This window comes from Schistocerca serialis, chromosome 4, assembly GCF_023864345.2.
Source record: "Schistocerca serialis cubense isolate TAMUIC-IGC-003099 chromosome 4, iqSchSeri2.2, whole genome shotgun sequence".
NCBI lineage: Eukaryota > Metazoa > Arthropoda > Insecta > Orthoptera > Acrididae > Schistocerca > Schistocerca serialis.
In genome coordinates, this window is record NC_064641.1 from 538844443 (window position 1) to 538863540 (window position 19098).

Here is a 19098-nt window from a genome sequence, read left to right on the forward strand (position 1 = left end):
TCTTTCCTGTCATCACAATATCATCTGCGAAAGCAAGAGCATTTATCTTTTCCCTATGGTGACTCCTGTACATCATTGTGTTACTTTCCTCAGGATGTTATTGAGTGCCAAATTAAACAGGGTTGGTGATATATCATCACCCTTTCTCCCTCCTGTTTTTACCTCAAATATTTCTGAAAACCCCCCTGTACTTTCACTCCGCACTTTGATTCCAGTTAGCTTTATTACCTTGTCTGGTATCCCACACACTGCCATTATCCTCCACCTCTCCTCTCTCACTAAATTGTCTTATGCTTTGTTGTAGTCTATGAACATAGTAATTGTGCTTCCAGTTTTTATCTAGTATTTGCCTTAGAGTGAATATTCGGCTTGTTGTTGACTTAACCTTTATGAACTCTACTTGTGCTGTCTCTCATATTTCTTCAGTGTATGGTTTGAGCCTGTTCAGTACAATTCTTCATGTTATTTTGTAGCATGTGCATAGGAGAGATATCCCTCTATAGTTCTGTGTCAACAATTTGTCTCCCTTCTTGCATATGGGACATGCAGCAGCAGTTTTTCATTGCTCCAACATTACTTCTTTCCTCGGCACCTCTTCTATCAGTTTGGCTAATCATTCATATGTCTTGTCTCTCCCTTCTTTGATAAGCTCTGCTGATATCGTGGCTATGCCGTCCCATTTCTCTGTCTTTTTATTGCTGCCTTCACCTCCATTAGAGTTGGTTCTTTAACTAATGGTTGTATGTTCTGGTTGATTTCTGTCATGTTTTTGTCATTGGAGGTATCTACTGGGTTGTTTGGTAGTTCTCTGAAATGTCTCCTCCAGTTCTCTAAATTCCTTTCATTTGTAGTGATAAGTTTTCCATTCTTATCCTTAATTTATCACAGGTTTAGCTCTGTACTTCTTCCTGTAGCTTCTCATTGTCCTGTATAACAGTTTACTGTTGTTCTGGCTATGGTCCTCCTCTGCCTGTCTTTTGTATCTGTTTATTTCTGAATGATCGTTTCTCTCATCTGATTGTTCTCTTAAATTCTCTCATGGCTGTCATGTATTTTATTTGGTTTTCATATTTGTTAATGCTGAGCATTGCCTGTCTGGATTTCGTCCTGCCCTGAACTGCTTTTCTACATGTTTCATTGGACCATGGCTTGCACTTGATATTGCTACTATTGTTATCTCTTAGTACATCCTGTGTTGTCTCCTTTATAACTATTATCATCTTGTTCCATTTTGTATTGATATTTCCACCATCTTTCCTATTGCTTTCTCTAATTCTGTGAATCTATTTCTAAGCTTAATCTTAAACTGTATATTCACCTCCTCCTCTTTTAGCCTAATCACATCTATTCTTTGTGTTCTCTTGCCACTGTTGCTCTTACTTCGTTGTTTTGGTAATGACTGTTCCATCTTTATTAACACAAGAGAACTGTTTGATCCTACCAGCTCCTCTCATTGTCCAAACATATGTTACTTCCTTTTTATGTTTTTTCCCTATCAGTGCATCATCTATTTGGTTCCTAGTTAGTCCATCCATTGAGGACCATGTTGCTTTATGTATGTCTTTATGGGGAAATGATGTACTGGCTATTTTCATATTTTTAGCTGTGGGCAAGTTGATGAGCCTTATAGTGTTATCATTTGATTCAGTGTGCAAGCTGAATCATGCCTATGTCTGGTTGTCAGTAGTGTTCTTGCCCTACTTTGGTACTTTAGCCTCCCAACACATTTTTGGTGTCATACTGTGGTAATCTGGAGCACATCTGGTCTAAGGTGCCATAGAACTCATTTTTCACATCTTCCTCCTTGTCCTCAGTTAGGCCATGGGCACTTACTAATGAGGTGTTTCTATATATACACCTTTGATCATGATGTAACATATCTTTTATTGACATTTTCTAGAGCCATCACCACTATTTTGTTATGTACCGCAAATCCTGTCACAAATACATGGTGACCATGTTTGTTTCTGCTGCATATGATTATATAAGTAAAGTGTAAAATTTGATTTACTAGTCTCATTGCATACATTGTACACATCAGGAGATACATAAAGTTTAGCAAAAATATAATATATAATTTTTACATAAATTCTTTTTACATTATTTTAAGAATAATGCCAATAAATACAGCACTACAATATTTATTATAAATTAAGAGTTTAACAATTTCCTTTGTTGTATGCACACAACACTGCAATATTAGCTATATATTTTTATTGTTCAAAGTGTCAGACTGTCTTTCATGAATTCTTAAATGGTGTAGTAACATTTCTCTCTTAAAATATTTTGGAGTAAACTTTTCAGCGAACCAAGGTCCATTGTTATTATGTTTCCTCCTTTTAATTTGTTAAACATTTTTAGCCGCATGTATAGTGGTGTCTGTGCATAAAGCTTTAAGTGCTGCGAAGGAAATTTGAAGTTTTCCTTGTGACGAGTTCCATAGCTATGCTTAAAATGGAACTTTTGAAGATTATGTTGATTATTATATACAAAACTCAAAATTTCAAAACTGTACAGTGAAGTAATTGTTAGTATTTTTAATTTCTTAAACATGGTGCTACATGACTCATTTTTGTGGGCAGCACACATTTCTAATGGTTTTCTTCTGAAGAATTACTAGTCTTGTACTGCTTCTAGAGTTTCCCCAGAAAATTATCCCATACCAAATACCAGATTCAAAATAACTGTGGAGACTGTCTTTCTTGTGCCCATATGAGTGGCACCAGATACACATAAAACAAACATTGCAAAAGATAGGGACTTTATTTGCCAAGAAGTCTATATGTGTCTTTCAGTTTAAACTTTTATCAAGGTTTAGACCCAAGAATTTCACATGGCTCACTTCTGTCATCAGCTGATTATTATGGGCTGTTTGTCTAGGACATATCTCTGGCAATTTAGAGGCAAATTGTGTTATCTCGGTCTTTAACATTGAGCTTTAGTCCATTTTTATGGAACCAGGATTTCAGTTTCCCCAGAACATTTTGCATACTATCTGGAATCTTCTCTATTGTATCATTTTCTGTCAGGATTGAGGTGTTATCTGCAAACAAGTCTGAATGAGCATCAATATTAAATGGTAAATCATTTATATACAGCAAGAACAGGTAAGGACCCAATATTGAACCCTGTGGAACTCCTTGGGAAATTTTTTTCCATTTGGATTGGTAGTTAACTGAATTTGGTGTTAAAATAACTTTTGCTTCCTTTCTGTCAGATTAGAGTTGAACCACTGTAAAGCAGTTTCGTCGATCCCACAGCTCTTCAGTTTATAAAGTAATAATGAGTGGTTCACCGAGTCAAAGGCTTTCGTTAGATCACAGAATATTCCTGAGATGTTTGTACCCTGGTCAAGGGATGTGCTTATTTTTTTCTGTAAATTCTCCTATGGCATTTATAGTGCTTTGAAAACCAAACTGATTTTTACAAATACTGTCATTTACTGTAAGGAAATTTTCTAGTTGTTTTGCCACAAGTTTTTCAAATATTTTAGAAAAAACAGGAAGGAGAGAGAGATTGGTCAGTAGTTTCCCATACGATTCCTTTTTAAATAATGGCTTAATCTCTGCATATATTAGGACATCTGGGAAAGACCCATGTTCAAAGGACTGGTTTACAATAATAGTCAGTGGGTATGAAATAATATGGTGTGCTGCCTTGATTACCATGGAAGGTATTCCATGCCACCCAGCTGAATTTTTGTTTTTAATGATAATATTGTGTCTTCCACATCTTTCTGAGTGATTTTTCTGAATTTTTTAAAACAAATGTTTTGTATGTCATCTCTATGCCTGAAAATCATATTGTCCTGATGGCCTGTCATGTTTACATCAGATTCTGCTGTATTGACAAAGAAATCGTTGAAGCAGTTTGACATTTGAACATGATTTACGATAATATCACCCTCAAACATAATTTGAGAAATTTCTTGACTTTTAACATTGACTACCAACTCTGTTTTCACAACAGACCAGACTGCCTTTGTTTTATTTCTTTGTTTATGAATATACTATTTGCCAGTTTTTTTCCCTCCCCGCCAGATCACTTTTTTTAATATAGTCTCATAGTGCTTAACATAAGTTACAAAATTAGGGTTCTATTTACTTTGAGCTCATCGTGGAGCTGTCTTTTTCTGGCACTTGACATTTTTATGTCTGGTGTAATACAATTTAGTTTATTCCTGACTCTTTTTTTATAATATTTTTGGGGAAATGTTTCATTGAATACACCTAAAAAAAATTTAGAAATTTATCAAACTTTTTGTTGCTTGAATCACAGTGGTCTAAAGGCTAGCATATAACACTTAAGTTATCACAAAACAAATCTAACTTTTCTTTGCTAAAATTCCTTTTTGTATGAGATTCAGATTTTAGTTTCTCTGCTTTGGGGAGCTCTAAAAACAAAGCTGAATGATCAGATATCCTTAGATCTAGGCAAAACTTCCTTGTATCATCAAACTGATAATTTGTAGTAATATTATCTATGCAGATTGCTGACTGGAATTTTTCTCTAGTGCACATGGTAAAGTTTAACTTGAAACCAGATTTTTGGATTAAATCGCAAAATTTTCCAATGTCACTACTTTCATTTAATGTATTGAAGTTGAAGTCTCGTGCAATCACAATCTCTTTCTTGCTTTCTTTTACAAGTTTATCTAAGAGATACTGAAATTTTTCTAAGAACATGTCACAGTATTTAAATCACACAGCTCTACACAACAGCTTTCAAAAATACATTCTTCATTTAGATAACTAAAATCTTCTTTCAATTTAAAGTTTAAGGAGGGTGCAATAAGATACAGAAGCCCCCACAAAAGCTGCTGGCAAGTTTAAAATTACTACTTTTATTTACAACATCTACGCATTCTTTTGTGAGCCAGTGTTCATTTAAGTGACTACCTTTATGTTTGCCAGTTCAGAAAGAATAACTTGAAGTTCATGAATTTTAGAATAATGAAGATTTGGATGTTTTTCTGCTAAACTGTTTGTATTTAGATGCGTCAAGATAGAATTTTTGAGTTTGTTTATACTTTGAAGAGTATCATCTGTTCCATTATATTTACAGTTTACATTTTGGACCAACACTTTTGTTTTCTCACCCGTTTCGGAAGTTTTAAGTTTTCCTTGCTTTTAATGATTCTGCGGATGTTGATGATCATTTTGCTGAAAGTCATTGAACCTAACCTGTTCAAGTGTAGCCCATCCTCTCTGACACTTACCACTTACAAATTTATTTGAGTCTACAAAAATTGCACCCAGCTTGTCAACTGTTCCCCAGTTCCACTGTTTATCTTGTTTAGGTATGTACCGCTTAATGACCTTCTGTGTAAAATTGTATTAATGACAATTTTTGAATATGCAAACACACTTTTTTCTGAGCGGATCAAATTCCGTGTTTCACTGATCATTTCTTCCCCACTGCTGTTCTGGATGGAATTTGTTCTGACATGGATGAAAACACCTTCGTATTTGTCCTTCTTTTTCATTTCCACTTTGTTTCACGTTGTTTTGAATTTAGAATATTTTGAAAGTGTCTGCTGCTCTGATGCGATCAGATTCCGGGACAAACAGCAATTTCACATCCTGGAGCTGTAACACTTTTAAGTATGGAGTCACCAACAAGATAGGTCTTTTTTCAATCGGTTTTGGTTTGGCACTTTCACATTTGTCCTTTTTGTGGGTCATTGTTTCCCATTTATATTTGTTTACAGATAGTCCGGTGGGTGGGTTTTTGATCCCATTTCACACACTATGTGTATTTTGAAGGTTTTGTTTCATACTTGACTGGTGTTTTTCAGAAACCGTGGATTCCGTTTCGCTTATTTCCGTTTGATGGATATCACACACACAGAAATGTTTTTCTTGATATAATCTATCATTTTCTTTCATTGTAGTCAGTAATTCAGTTTTCAGTGCTTCATTGTCCTTGTGTAGCTGCTCTATAATTTTGTTTTTGTAGCTTCTTTTATTTCCGTTTCACACACGCAAGCCTGTTGTTCCCATATTAATCTATCTTTTTCTTTTTTTATAGTCACTATTTCAGTATTTAATGCCTCAATGTCCTTTCGCAGCAACTTTATAATTTCGTTTTTTGAGTCTCGCTCATAAACAAAAATAGCATGTCCATGGAATATCATCATTGATGAATTTTAGGTTTACTTTCATGCACTTTTCATGGAGTCAATAATAGCACTTCACACACAAAATACCCTTCATCACTCGCTTTTCACATTCTCTACATGAAAAACTTTTTGTTTTATGCTTTTTTGACGAGAGCAAATTGTTACTATACTTTCCTATCGGTGCCATCTTGACTTGTCAAGATTTTCTCTCTGTGCATGCCTTGCCCAGGCCATCTTACCTCCTGCAGGGCTGTAATATTCACCTTGTGCTCTGTTGACTGGAATACTCTTTCAAATTCTGAAGGTGGCAGGGGTAAAAGGGTTATAGCCTATCCCTTATGTTATTCAATGTGTATATTGAGCAAGCAGTAAAGGAAACAAAAGAAAAATTTGGAGTAGGAATTAAAATCCATGGAGAAGAAATAAAAACTTTGAGGTTTGCCGATGACATTGTAATTCTGTCAGAGATAGCAAAAGACTTGGAAGAGTAGCTGAACAGTATGGACAGTGTCTTGAAAGGAGGATATAAGGTGAACATGAACAAGAGTAAAATGAGGATAATAGAATTTAGTCAAACTAAACCAGGTGATGCTGAGGAATTAGATTAGGAAATGAGACACTTAAAGTAGTAGATGAGTTTTGCTATTTGGGGAGCAAAATAACTGATGATGGTCAAAGTAGAGAGGATATAAAATGTAGACTGGCCATGGCAAGGAAAGCTTATCTGAAGAAGAGAAATTTGTTAACATTGAGTATAGATTTAAGTGTCTGGCAGTCTTTTCTAAAAGTATTTGTACGGAGTGTAGCCATGTATGGAAGTGAAACATGGACGATAAATAGTTTAGACAAGAAGAGAATAGAAGCTTTCGAAATGTGGTACTACAGAAGAATGCTGAAGAATAGATGGCTACATCATGTAACTAATGAGGAGTACTGAACAGAATTGGATAGAAGAGGATTGACAGAACACGTTCTGAGGTCTGAGGCATCAAGGAATCACCAATTTAGTCCTGGAGGGTAAAAATCATAGAGGGAGATCTGGAGAAGAATACGCTAAGCAGATTCAGAAGGATGTAGGTTGCAGTAGTTACTTGGAGATGAAGCAGCTTGCACAGGATAGAGTGGCATGGAGAGCTGCTTCAAACCAGTCTGAAGTCAACAACAACAACAACAACTACTACTACTACTACTACTACTACTACTACTACTACTCTGTTGTTCTTCATCGAGTATCGTTGTCTGTTTGCTACCCAAGTCATCTGGATCCTTCCCTCCACCACCAGCTTCTCTGAACTGCACAGATGGGAGTTATCCTTACAACATATTCTCTGCTTCCACAATTATCCTGGCCTCAACCTATGGTAACATACTGTCCCCACACCCTCCACACAACAGTTTCCACCTCTCCTGTCATATCATCTCCTCTCCATTCTAATCTCCCACCCGGTTTATTAGCCACCCTGTGCCAAAGCATCTGCCCATCTTCCCACTTTTCTTTGTTTCGCTTCTTTTTTTTTTTTTTTTTTTGCCACCTCCCTGTCCCACAACCTCCTGATGCCCTGCACCCTGCACGCTGCACCCTGCACCCGTCTCCCCACTCATACACTACTATTCCCCTTCCCAGCTGCTGCTTGCATCCCATTCTGGCCTGAGGTATTAGAGTTGGCACTCGTATGTGCATCAGGCATGCTTGCTTGTATGTATGAATGGTGTCTCCTTCTCTTTTAGTGATGAAGTCTGTGTCTGAAAGCTTTATTTAAGTCTCTTTTTGTTGTGGCTGTCTACAACTTTACATGGCTTCTTTATGGTAAGTAGCAATCTCTTTTTTTTTTCTTCATTGTTGATTTTTCTATCAGGAGTTCACATTCCATGTTCCCTTTCGCAAGGTTGGGTTGTTTTCCATAACATCCATTCCAATTGAAGGCTAAATGTAAGTTCGTTGGAACCCTCCAGTTTTTTACTGAGTTGAATGGTTAGTCCAATGACTAACCCTCCCACTTTATGTGGGCTTGGGATTAGCTGGTTGGCTATCCTTCTCACAGGCATGGTTAAATTTTGATTCCAGTGATTTGAAAACTATCATGCTGTAATTGGTGGAATTTGTATTTATTATTATTATTTTTTTTTTTGTGTGTGTGTGTGTGTGTGTGTGTGTGTGTGTGTGTGTGTGTGTGTGTGTGTGTGTGTGTGTGTTTGTAGAGCATTGAAATGATTTATAAGCTCGAAGGGAAAGTATATTGTCACTTAACATGGAAGAAAGTGTACTTTCCCCTGGGAAAAAGTGTATTTTGACCTGGGAAAAAATATATTTTTAATCGGGAATTTTATTTTCTTTATAACTTGTTTTAAGTTAATGCAGATGAGGAGGAAGATCAAACCTGTAATGTTTGGATACAGTATTAATAGTGTCCTGCTTGATGCAGTCAAGTCGTTTAAATATCTGGGTGTAGCATTGCAAAGCGATGTGAGATGGAATGAGCATATGAGAACTGTGGCAGGGAAGGCAAATGATCGACTTCACTTCGTTGGTAGAATTTTATGAAAGAGTGGTTCATCTGTAAATGAAATAGCATACAGGATGCTGGTGCGACCTATTCTTGAGTACTGCCAGTGTGTTTGGGATCCGTACCAGTCAGCTGTTCGTGGAGTTGTTGTGTGTGTCTGTGGTGAGTGGGTGTGTACTGTGGGTCGTTGGGTTGGTGTCTGGGGTGTGTATCTGCCTGTCTGTTTCTCCATACAGGGGTTGGACAAAAAAATGGAAACACTGTGAGAAATGCATTCTTGAACATAAATGCAGATGCTAGCCAAGCCTGGATGTTGTGCAGTTATATTTGACTGCTAACGGCAGCTGTGCCACGTCCTCAAAATGTTGTAAGTGTCAGTCATGGTCTATATAGTGTTCTTGTAGATGTGAGTGCAGTATGTTGGAGCTAAGTGAATTTGAATGTGGATAAATTGTTGGCATTTGTGTGGTGGGGGAGCTGAGTTGTTTGGTGTTGCAAGAGGAAGAAAGTCATTTGGTCATATGAGTCTTGTTTCACACTGTTTCCCACTTCTGGCCAAGTTTACGTCCCAAGACTGAAATGTTGTGGAGGTTCGGTGATGATTTTGGCAGCCATATCAGGGTATTCCATGGACCCCAGGGTTACTTTGCAAGGTTGCTTTACTGCCAAGGATTATGTGACTATTTTGGCTGATTTGGTCCATCCCATGGCACAATGTTTTGTTCCCGACTGGTGACACTGTGTTCGAAGACAACAGGACCCGTGTTCACACAGCTTGCATCATCCAAGACTGGTCTTATGAGTCTGAAGGTGACTCATTGGATCTCCGCTGGCCACCACAGTCACCGGATATCAATATTATTGAGCAGTTTTGGTCTGCTCTGGAGAAAGTGTGCATGATTGCTATTCACCTCCATCATTGTTACCTGAACTTGCTACTACTTTGGATGGTATGAGATTTCTTTGAAAGCCATACAGGACCTGTATATGTCCATTCTGAGATGACTGGAAGTAGCTGTTTTGAATGGAAATTGGTTTCCTGCACCTTATTATGCATAGTATCATGTTTTTGGTGTTTCTATATTTTTGTCCAACCTCTGTATTTGCAGATGAGGGATAGCAGCTAACAAAGTCAAACATTTCCTAGTGGAAAGTGGGTTTTGTAACAGATTTAATGCATCTCAACTTTAGGTGTCAGGGGTAGATGTGGTGGGAGTACCTCTTGTTGTGGTGTGCACCCCAAATGGCCTCAACCCCCTTTCTCTCTCTCTGCACTTCCATGCATTTTTTTAAGTTTATGTACATATTTTATTCACCTGTTTTAGCTAATCAGCTCTGTAGTCGATACAGTCTTCATTTTCTCACCCCATTTTAGTCGTACTGACTATGATGACCCTTGACGTACACTTCAGTGATGAAATTATGGTATGGGAGTGAAGCGTGCAACTCCTGCCACAGATATCTGATGCAGGGGGACTCCAGCTGTGACCACTTCCACATCTGCATTGGTGTCGATTTTTCCATGACCAGCTACGGTTTATAGCTACCTGGATTTTATCTTACTTTAACTATCTAATACTGATCCACAAATTTTCATTCGTGATAACAAGGCCACAGATCCTGCAGCTAACCACTTTCCTTTTTCCATTTCACTTTGCTTTGCATGAATGTCCAGTGAAATGAGGGACTGATAACAGAGGTGTTTAGTGCCTTTAAATCCATAAACAATCATTCCTCTTTTCCTCACATTGGGGATGTGATTCTGGGTAGTATGGCTGTTCACTGATTGTTGTTGCCCAGCATTGAAGTGGTGTGTGATGTGTTGTATGTTGGCCTGTCTATCAGATGTTACAATAGGCAGTAGTTAATGGTGTCCTGAGCTAAGAATATATTCTTGCTCATATCAGCCAGATCTAGAATCCTGAAAAATCTTGTTCAATCACATTTTACACTTAAAGTGCTTTGATAAGTTCCACATGGGAGAGATTACAAGAAATACATTAGAGTCTTAGTTTTAAATTCTGAGATCCCAGATTTCAAAACATGCAGATTCTTATATAATGTCTTGAGACATGTAAGTTTTCATTTTCCATTTTTACTGTATTGGGGGAAATTCTTTGTTCTTATCTTTAACATATTTTTTCTCTGTTGGATGTTGAAGTACTTCCTTATGTACTAAAAAGACGATATGATTTTCCCAAAAACAGGTATGTTCTCAGCAACAAGTGGCTCTGTGATGATAAACGGCTATGACACCAAAGATAATTTGGACAAAATTCGTGAGAACTTAGGGCTTTGCCCACAGGAAAACATGCTGTTTTGCGAGTTGACTGTTGAGGAACACCTTATATTTTTTGGCATGGTGGGTATGCTAACTTTTATCTGTGATGCTTTAGTTATGTTAATCTTCCTACTAGTAGTGAATTTGGATTTTGCTTCATATGCCAAAAAGAAAATATGAAATATATGTTCATGTCTTATTTGTTTTTGAATCAAATGGTTCTTTCCATCAGTTATTTATTTACTTAAAGAGACAAAATGCTTTAAGAATTTTGTAATGAAAATAATGTACTGGTGCTTGTCTCACATGTTCAATATGAATTAATTCTGACATTTGTAAATTCACCAATGATAATAAACCTGGGTTTTCTCTCACACAAATAATTTACATGTCAAATGAAATTTCTGTTCTTTTAATATCACAGCACTTTTTATATTGGACTCTTTGTGAGTCATGTAATAATATGGTGCACCATTAACCATCAAAACAGGAGTAATATAATTCTGAAAGCGTTTCAGAAATAAAAAGTATCGTAGAAAGAACAAGTAAAAACAGGAAAACAGTCTAGATTTTGTTTCAACAGTTAATTCACAAGTATTTTCAGAATACATCATAGAAAGTGTATGCTGTTGATGTGTAGAATTTGATGCATTTCCCATATGAAGCAAGAAATTTGCTAGGAACTCACAAATTCATTTTGATTTAAAATACATTTATTTTGTGCTGGCCTACTTAAGCTAAGGGTAGCATTCCAAATTTTGTTTACGCAACAGTTTAAATCAGTAAAGAGTTTCAGATTTTGAGTATTGTACTTCGTACTAGATGGAGTGGTTTTTTGTCATGTTGTAGCTGCATAGAGCAATTTTGTTTTTCCAATTGCAAATTTGTTTATTTGTGTTTTCTGCATCATTATTTTTTACCTGTCTTTCTTCTTGAACATTAACTAGTAATAGCAGTCATGCAGCAGGTCACTTACAGAACCCTTGTTTGACTAGTTCTTGAGTACTGTTTGTTGGCATGGGATCCTTAGTAGGTTGGATTAACTAACGAGTGCTTGTGTAGTCAGTGTGAAAGTGTCACGGAAGTTCTCAGCAAGCTGCAGTGGGAGACATTACAAGAAAAACATTGGAAGTTTATGTGCATAATTCTGAGATCCGACATTTAAGAGCAATCCAAGAAACATACAACTTCCTCCAATTCGTTACTCATTAAAATTAGGGGAACTTGGCCTCATATGTAGGGACTCTCTTTCTTCCTTCATACCATCCATGAATGGGGTTGGACGGGTTGGAGGGTGGGGGTGAAACTCTTGTACTATGAATATTCCACCATCTACATCTATGTACACACTCCGCAAGCCACTGTTCGATGAGTGGCAGAAAGTACCCTGTACCACTACTATAGTCAAGACTGTGTAAGGAGATCCCTGACAGCTCCCAGCACTGTTGCAAAATTTCGACTGTGAAGAGGTAATGGTTGTAGGTGAAAACAGTAGCTGTCTACAGAGGTGTTGCCATAGAGATGTTTACAAAACCGTGTTATGTTATTGGTTGAGATGAGCCCACAAAGCTGCTGTGCCCAGCCCACTGCAACTGTCAGCCAATAACTTACGCTGTCTCAGCTATTGTTATTACCTTTCCTGTCCCACTTGCAAGTAGAGCAAGGGAAAAAATTACAGCCCTGTATGAGCCCTAGTTTCTTATATCTTATATTCATGGTCCTTAATGCAAAACCTATGTTGGCAGCAGTAGACTCGTTCTGCATTCAGCTTCAAATGCCAGTTCTGTAATTTTTCTCAATAGTGTTCCTCAGAAAGAATCTTTCCTTCCCTCCAGGGATTCCCATTTGAGTTCCCAAAGCATCTCCATAATACTTGCATGTTATTCAAACCTACCAATGACAAGTCTAACAGCCCACCTCTGAATTGCTTTGAAGTCTTCCTTTAATCCGAACTGGTGCAGATCCTCAATAATCAATATTAGGTCCCAGAAGTGTCCTACATGTGGTCTCCTTTACAGACGGAAACACACTTCCATAAAATTCCTCCAATAAAGTAAAGCTGACCATTCATCTTCCCTATCAAAATCCTCACATGCTCATTCCATTTCACATCACTTTGCAACATCATGCCCAGAGAATGAAACTATGTGACTGTCAAGGATGACCGTAGTAATACTGTATCCAAGCATTCCGGGGTAGTTTTTCCTACTCATCCACATTAACTTTTTCCCTACAGCACTCCGGACAGTACCCTTGCCTATGATGCACACTCATCCTGTACAGTAACAAGGTGGTATCCAAAACTTCCTGAAATATGCTAATAAAAATGTGAAGTCTTTCTTAGATCCTATTCTGTATGATGTCTTCAAAGTACCTAGTTGGGTGTGATTACACGACTCTGCATTTCTGACACTTTTAAAATGCATGCTAAAAATCTGTCTTTCTTAGGGTCTTTAGTACCCTCTGTGATTCCACGTAAATCTCCTATAGTTTATCAAATTTTTGAACCTTCAAATTGATTTTCATCTGGTGGAAGTTACATGAAGGCAAGAGTGGTGAACATGGTGGGTGGTGGAACAACAGTCATCTCATTTTAATGTAAAAGACTTGAGTAATGTAGGCTGAGTCATTCGTACAACACTTCTGTGGATGTTTTATCCTCCTGCTTACCATTAGAGGACTTAGAACAAATCAGAACATTTCTTTACTGACTGACTAGGAAGAGTGAATCCCATCAGTATAACAAACAAACCAGTTAAACATGTGAATTTGTTGTTGCTCTTGACTTGTGGAGCATTCCCCCCCCCCCCTCCCCCCCCTCCTTATTCTGTTGAGGTGGAGGACACTTCCATTGTGACAATTTTGACATAGGGCCATATCCATAAACACACATTTAGTCACCTGTCACAATGTTTAAAAGAAGCTTTGGAGTGTCTTGAAGTAATTGTTTTCATTCCCTGTAGACTTTAACTTAATGTTGCTTCTTATCATCTTGAAGCATTTGCGGCAAAAACTTCATGGCAATCCTTCTTGTGGTCAATTCTTCTCACAGAATATATTCATATGTTCCATATCTTATCATCATGGTATTGCAGAAATGCTTGTACGAGTCGTAAGTCTGTGTCTGAGCCAAAGCATTGTCTTCAAAAGTTTGCTTGAGCATTTAGTGAATTTCTATGGTGGGTTTCTGAGTTTAACCATAACATTACACAGACACATGGCTTCTTCAATTCAATCACTGCAAATCATGCATGCACACAAACAAGACAATCAAAATATGCTCACCAGCAGCCAAACTGCACAACTCACAGCTATTTGCCTCACTGATTAAAGGAGGATGTATAGAGAGCCATGTAGAAGTATTTCAGTGCACGAAGAACCATTTGCATGCAAAATTTAAATTTTAGGAACTTTTGGATACAATTTCATACATGTACAAACATGATGCATATGAATGTGTTAAATGACTGTCTGGCTGACTTGACAGCTGTGCAGGAAGTGTAACTTTTTCATTTTGTCGTCCATAGCAGAAATAAAAGTATGCAGTTGTACTTGTTATTGCCATAAGTACTGCAGTCTGCTGCAAAAAGAACCAGATTTTCATTTGCTACTAAATTGTGGTACAACAAAGAAGATCAACGGAAGTATTAAGGCGGGCTAATTAACGAACATAGAAACCTCTCCTCTTTATTCATTCATTGGACAAAATGGTAAAGTAGGTAAAGCACTGGATGTGAATTTGAAAGGAGTGGATATCAAATCTCCATCTAACCATCCAGTTTTAGGTTTATTGAATTTATATTTTGTTGTGCTAAACAAATATGATAACAATTAAAGTTTTCAACCAAAACTGTGTACTGTTTCATTAGAAAATTGAAAATACAAAATAATAATTCTTGAGATAAGTTTCACTATCTTTTGAATTTATTGTTATTCATTTTGGATGTCACAAGTTTGCCTTTTATGTGAATAAATCAATCACCAGAGTTAGCATTTATTAATTCTTATGAATCAACTAATATGAGTTTTCTGTCCTGAAGAAGTTAGCCTCGATTGCAAAATTTTCTTGCAAATGTCCTAATCTTGCTTGACAGTCACTTTTATGCTGCAAGGACCAACTAAAAATGATTCAGAATTGCACAGATATACATCTAAGCACAATACATTGGATGATATGGCAGAAGATTGCAAGTTATGATACTTTATCATCTTGCCTGGAGGTGAGATTCTCAGACAGAAGGGAACTGTATACATGGAAATGAATGGTAAAAGACAATAATAATGAATTTAACAAAACTTACCAGCAACCTCTGTTTCCGTATACTGTCAAGGATTATGCATTATTAGTGTACCTGTAAATGAATACATCTGCTGGCATTGTAAAATGACCTATGACGGTAACTGCGAACTTGATGAAAAGATTTCTGTCTCCATTGGGACAGTATGGGTGCAAGTGATGTCACAGTGTCTCAAACAGGCATTTGGGAAAGGATCTATACACTGACAGTTGTCACTATTGTGAGTTTTTTTCTAGGTGTCATACTAATTGAGAATGGACAAAACGATACATCGTTTTTCTTTTGAGGCCTTAGTGCAAAATCTTGTTTTTGTGAAATATGAAGCAGTCCCTGTACCTTTAGGCACACAGATGCAGTGTTTTCATTTCATCAAACTAGATGGTGAGAGCCAAATAATTCATGAAACATGGCTTTCCAACAATTATTTGGTTCTCACCATCTAACATGATGAAACCTAGTATTTCTGTATTCTTTCCTGTTCTTTCACAAAGATTTTCTATTGCTTCCCCATTACAACTGCTTTTTGTGTTCTTCAATTTCTTTTTATCAGCATATGTCTCTGGACTGGGACTCGATTCTAAACAAGTCCTTTTCATAGGCAGTGCTATTTCAGTTGTATTATTTGGCAATACTCCACAAATCATTTTCTGGCTTTGATACATTGGTAGGTCTTCTTTATTTGCTCCCATTTACACATAGTCTGAAATACAATTTTAAGGGTGTACATCATTGGAAGATTAGATATGACAAATGGTCCGACTTAGAGCCTCAGGGTTATTAGTAACAAGATATTTCTCATTTATTAGTGGAGTGCATGCTGCACTAGACATGAGAGACCATTCATTTGACAGAGAACTTTCTAGAAAAGCAAGGTGCCTTGCTTTGAGTCCTATGCTGTGCACTCTTTTTATTAATTAAGAAAATGTTCAATGCAGCCTATATTCAAATAAAGAATGGTAAAATTAATAACCTAAAAGCTATAGTGAAGTAAAACTGTCTACTATAACCTCACTGCTACCAAGTGTGTTCATCCTACGCCACATATAAAAAGCCTTGTCAGGTTTGGAAGAAATGGAGAGGAGATTATGGTGTTCCATTGTTATTGAGTGGTGGTGTGATGTTTGCTTGTGAGCTATGATTCCTGGTTATTGATTTGCTGACCTAGTTATTTCTATGCACTTACCAATGTTTCCTGATCAGATTCCATTTCTCAAAGTGCTGCAGTTATTGCTGGAAGTATCCAGCTACAGCCCAATTTCCCTCACCAGCAGTGTCTGTGAGGTGATGGAATACGTGTTTGATGGTCAGCTGGTTTGGTGGCTAGAGTGTCAGAATTTGCTAACAAATGCACAATGTTGATTTTGTAAGCACTGCTCTGCAGTTGATCATCTCATCACTCTGTCAACCCTCATTATGAAAAGTTTGAGGAAATGCCAGACTATAGCCATGTTTTTTGTTTTCAAGGAGGCTTATACTTGCTTGAGGACGGGCATCCTCTATATGTACACATGTGACTTCTGAGGCTGACTGCCCCGTTTTATTCAGGAGTTTTTAAAAGACCTGGTTTTTGAGATATGTGTGGGTTCGGCATTGTTGAACACTTGTGTTTGGGAGAACTGGTTGCCCCGGGGCTCTGTGCTGAGTGTAGCCCTATTTGCCTTTGCAAGTGACCCTATCATGGACTATACACCGCCAGGTATCCCAGGGAATGAAACTGCTGATGCTGCTGCCAAAGCTGCAGTCCGGCTATCTAGGCATTTTACCTATTCTGTCCCTTCAGATGATCTCTGTGTTGCTGCATGTAGGAATATTGTGTCCCTCTGTCATGAACACTGGTCTTCTGTGTATGGAAGCACTCTTCAAAATAACACCTACCAACAGTTTGGATGACTTCCTCTCACACCTCTCATTGTGAGGAGATACTTTTAGCTCGGCTGTATACTGGGCACTAGCAGACATGGCATGAGCTTTAGATTGTGTTTTACTTTTTATTTGTTATAGTACCAGTTGAGCAGCCTCCTTAGAGGGAAAGAGATCATTTTTAACTATCCATCTACTCGAGTTGATTAGGCTCTGAGTATTATCAACTTCAACTTCATGTGGTAATTGACCAATTTCAGTTATGAGACGCGCGCTAATTACCTTTGCTGTTTTGTGCCCTAAAACAATAGTGATGATGACAACGACGACAACAACAACAACAACAACAACAACATTGCTCGAAGTGGCCATGTAGAACAAATTCTTGTTACCTGAAACACCAGAAATACACAAGTATGGACAGTGTAAAAAACTGATAGTTTCAGATAACAGAATTGAATTGAATTTAACAGATAAGTTTCTCTCTTGTTCCATGGTGTCACTGTGATTGTCACTGCAGTTCTTTTTCCATGGCTTGCGCTATGTCTCAAAGCCAGGACACAACAACAAGGAATAAACTACCCAAACAGCAATGAGATTGCTGTAACTGTCCTTACTTGCCGGTACTCTGCCTCCATCCACTCCAGATTACTTGCACATAAGGAAAACAAACTTCTGAACAGCATACTCTAATAAACTCATTACTTAAATAAAACTTTTATGGCAGTGATCATTGTTCATTGGATTGGAAGATGACATGCAATATGTCACCTCACCAAGTGATATGCTATATAAGACCGTGCCAAACTGAAATCTGAAGAAAGTTCTCTAAGCATGCACAGATGGTTTCATTGGAAGAATACTCTCTGTGAATGTTTCATTTGAAGTGATTCACATGCTAACTGCTTAACATGCAGCAGATGAATAGTTCATTTACACATGGGAGAAATTAAATATAGAACAATTGCATCACCTTAGAACTTTAGGTTTAATCTCGCATTTTGTGAGTGTATATTCATTCCGCCTGTAGAGCAGTTTCCATTTCTTCTGAACAGCCAGCTGCATAGCTCATCTACACATCTGTGTTCATTGGTGTCACAACAAGAGTGTACCAAGTTACATACCTAGGATTCTGTCTGCCTTTACAGTCTGTCTTCAGTTAACTTGCTAAGATGGGTAGGGTGTGTGTGTGTGTGTGTGTGTGTGTGTGTGTGTGTGTGTGTGTGTGTGTGTGTGTGTGTGTACAGAGGAGATGGCCACAGTTTGTGAACATCTGAAAGCACATTTGGCTATTGTCAGTCACCTACAGGCTGCTGTTTTGTTGTGTAATGATGGCAGAGGATCTGGCACGTCACACGGGGCACCTCAGGTGTTGCTTGTTTCACCCACGGGCTCTGCTGTCGAGTCAGCTCCTAGTGTCCCATATGCAGTAGATCCACATTCACAGCAAGGTGTGTGGTGGGTGGTAACACATTCACATTGCTTGAGGCAGAGGCCCAGTGTGGCTGTCTGGCTTCGTCCATTCACCTATGAGAGGAGATGTGGTTGCTGCTTCAGCAGAGTCCGAGCAGGCACATGGGGGGAGGGAGGGGTTTACTAGTTATCGGGAGTTCTAATATTAGGCATGTTATGGAGCCCTCTAATACAGATAGCATTCAGGGCTGGAAAGAAACCAATATACACTCAGTATGTCTGCCTCGGGGCCTCAGTGTACCACTTGTCTGCAAGTTGTGGCTCATGTTGACGTCAATGACATCTGTCGTATGGGTACTGAGGCCATCCTCAGTTCATGCAGGTAGCTGGCGGAAGTGGTGAAGGCTGCTGGCCTCGCACATGGGGTGCAAGCAGAGCACACAATTTGCAGCATTGTTTGCAGAGTTGATTGGGGTTCTTTGGTTTGGAGCCAAGTGGAGAGTCTCAACCAAAGGATTCGTTAACTTTATGACAGTCTTGGCTGCAGATTTCTAAACCTGCATTATCAGGTGGGGATTTGTAGTGTTCCTCTTGACAGGTCAGGGGTGCACTACGCAAATG

At 38.1% G+C, this 19098-nt stretch overlaps 1 protein-coding gene across 1 annotated transcript in view; it reads left to right on the forward strand.

Annotated features, from left to right (window-relative positions):
* The window catches only part of LOC126475260 (phospholipid-transporting ATPase ABCA1-like), a 407094-nt gene that overhangs the window by 155655 nt on the left and 232341 nt on the right, over positions 1-19098 (forward strand). Inside the window, exon 10 of the mRNA XM_050102975.1 lies at positions 10833-10987. Coding sequence (XP_049958932.1) covers positions 10833-10987 — 155 coding nt within the window. The remainder of the gene's footprint in view (positions 1-10832; positions 10988-19098) is intronic.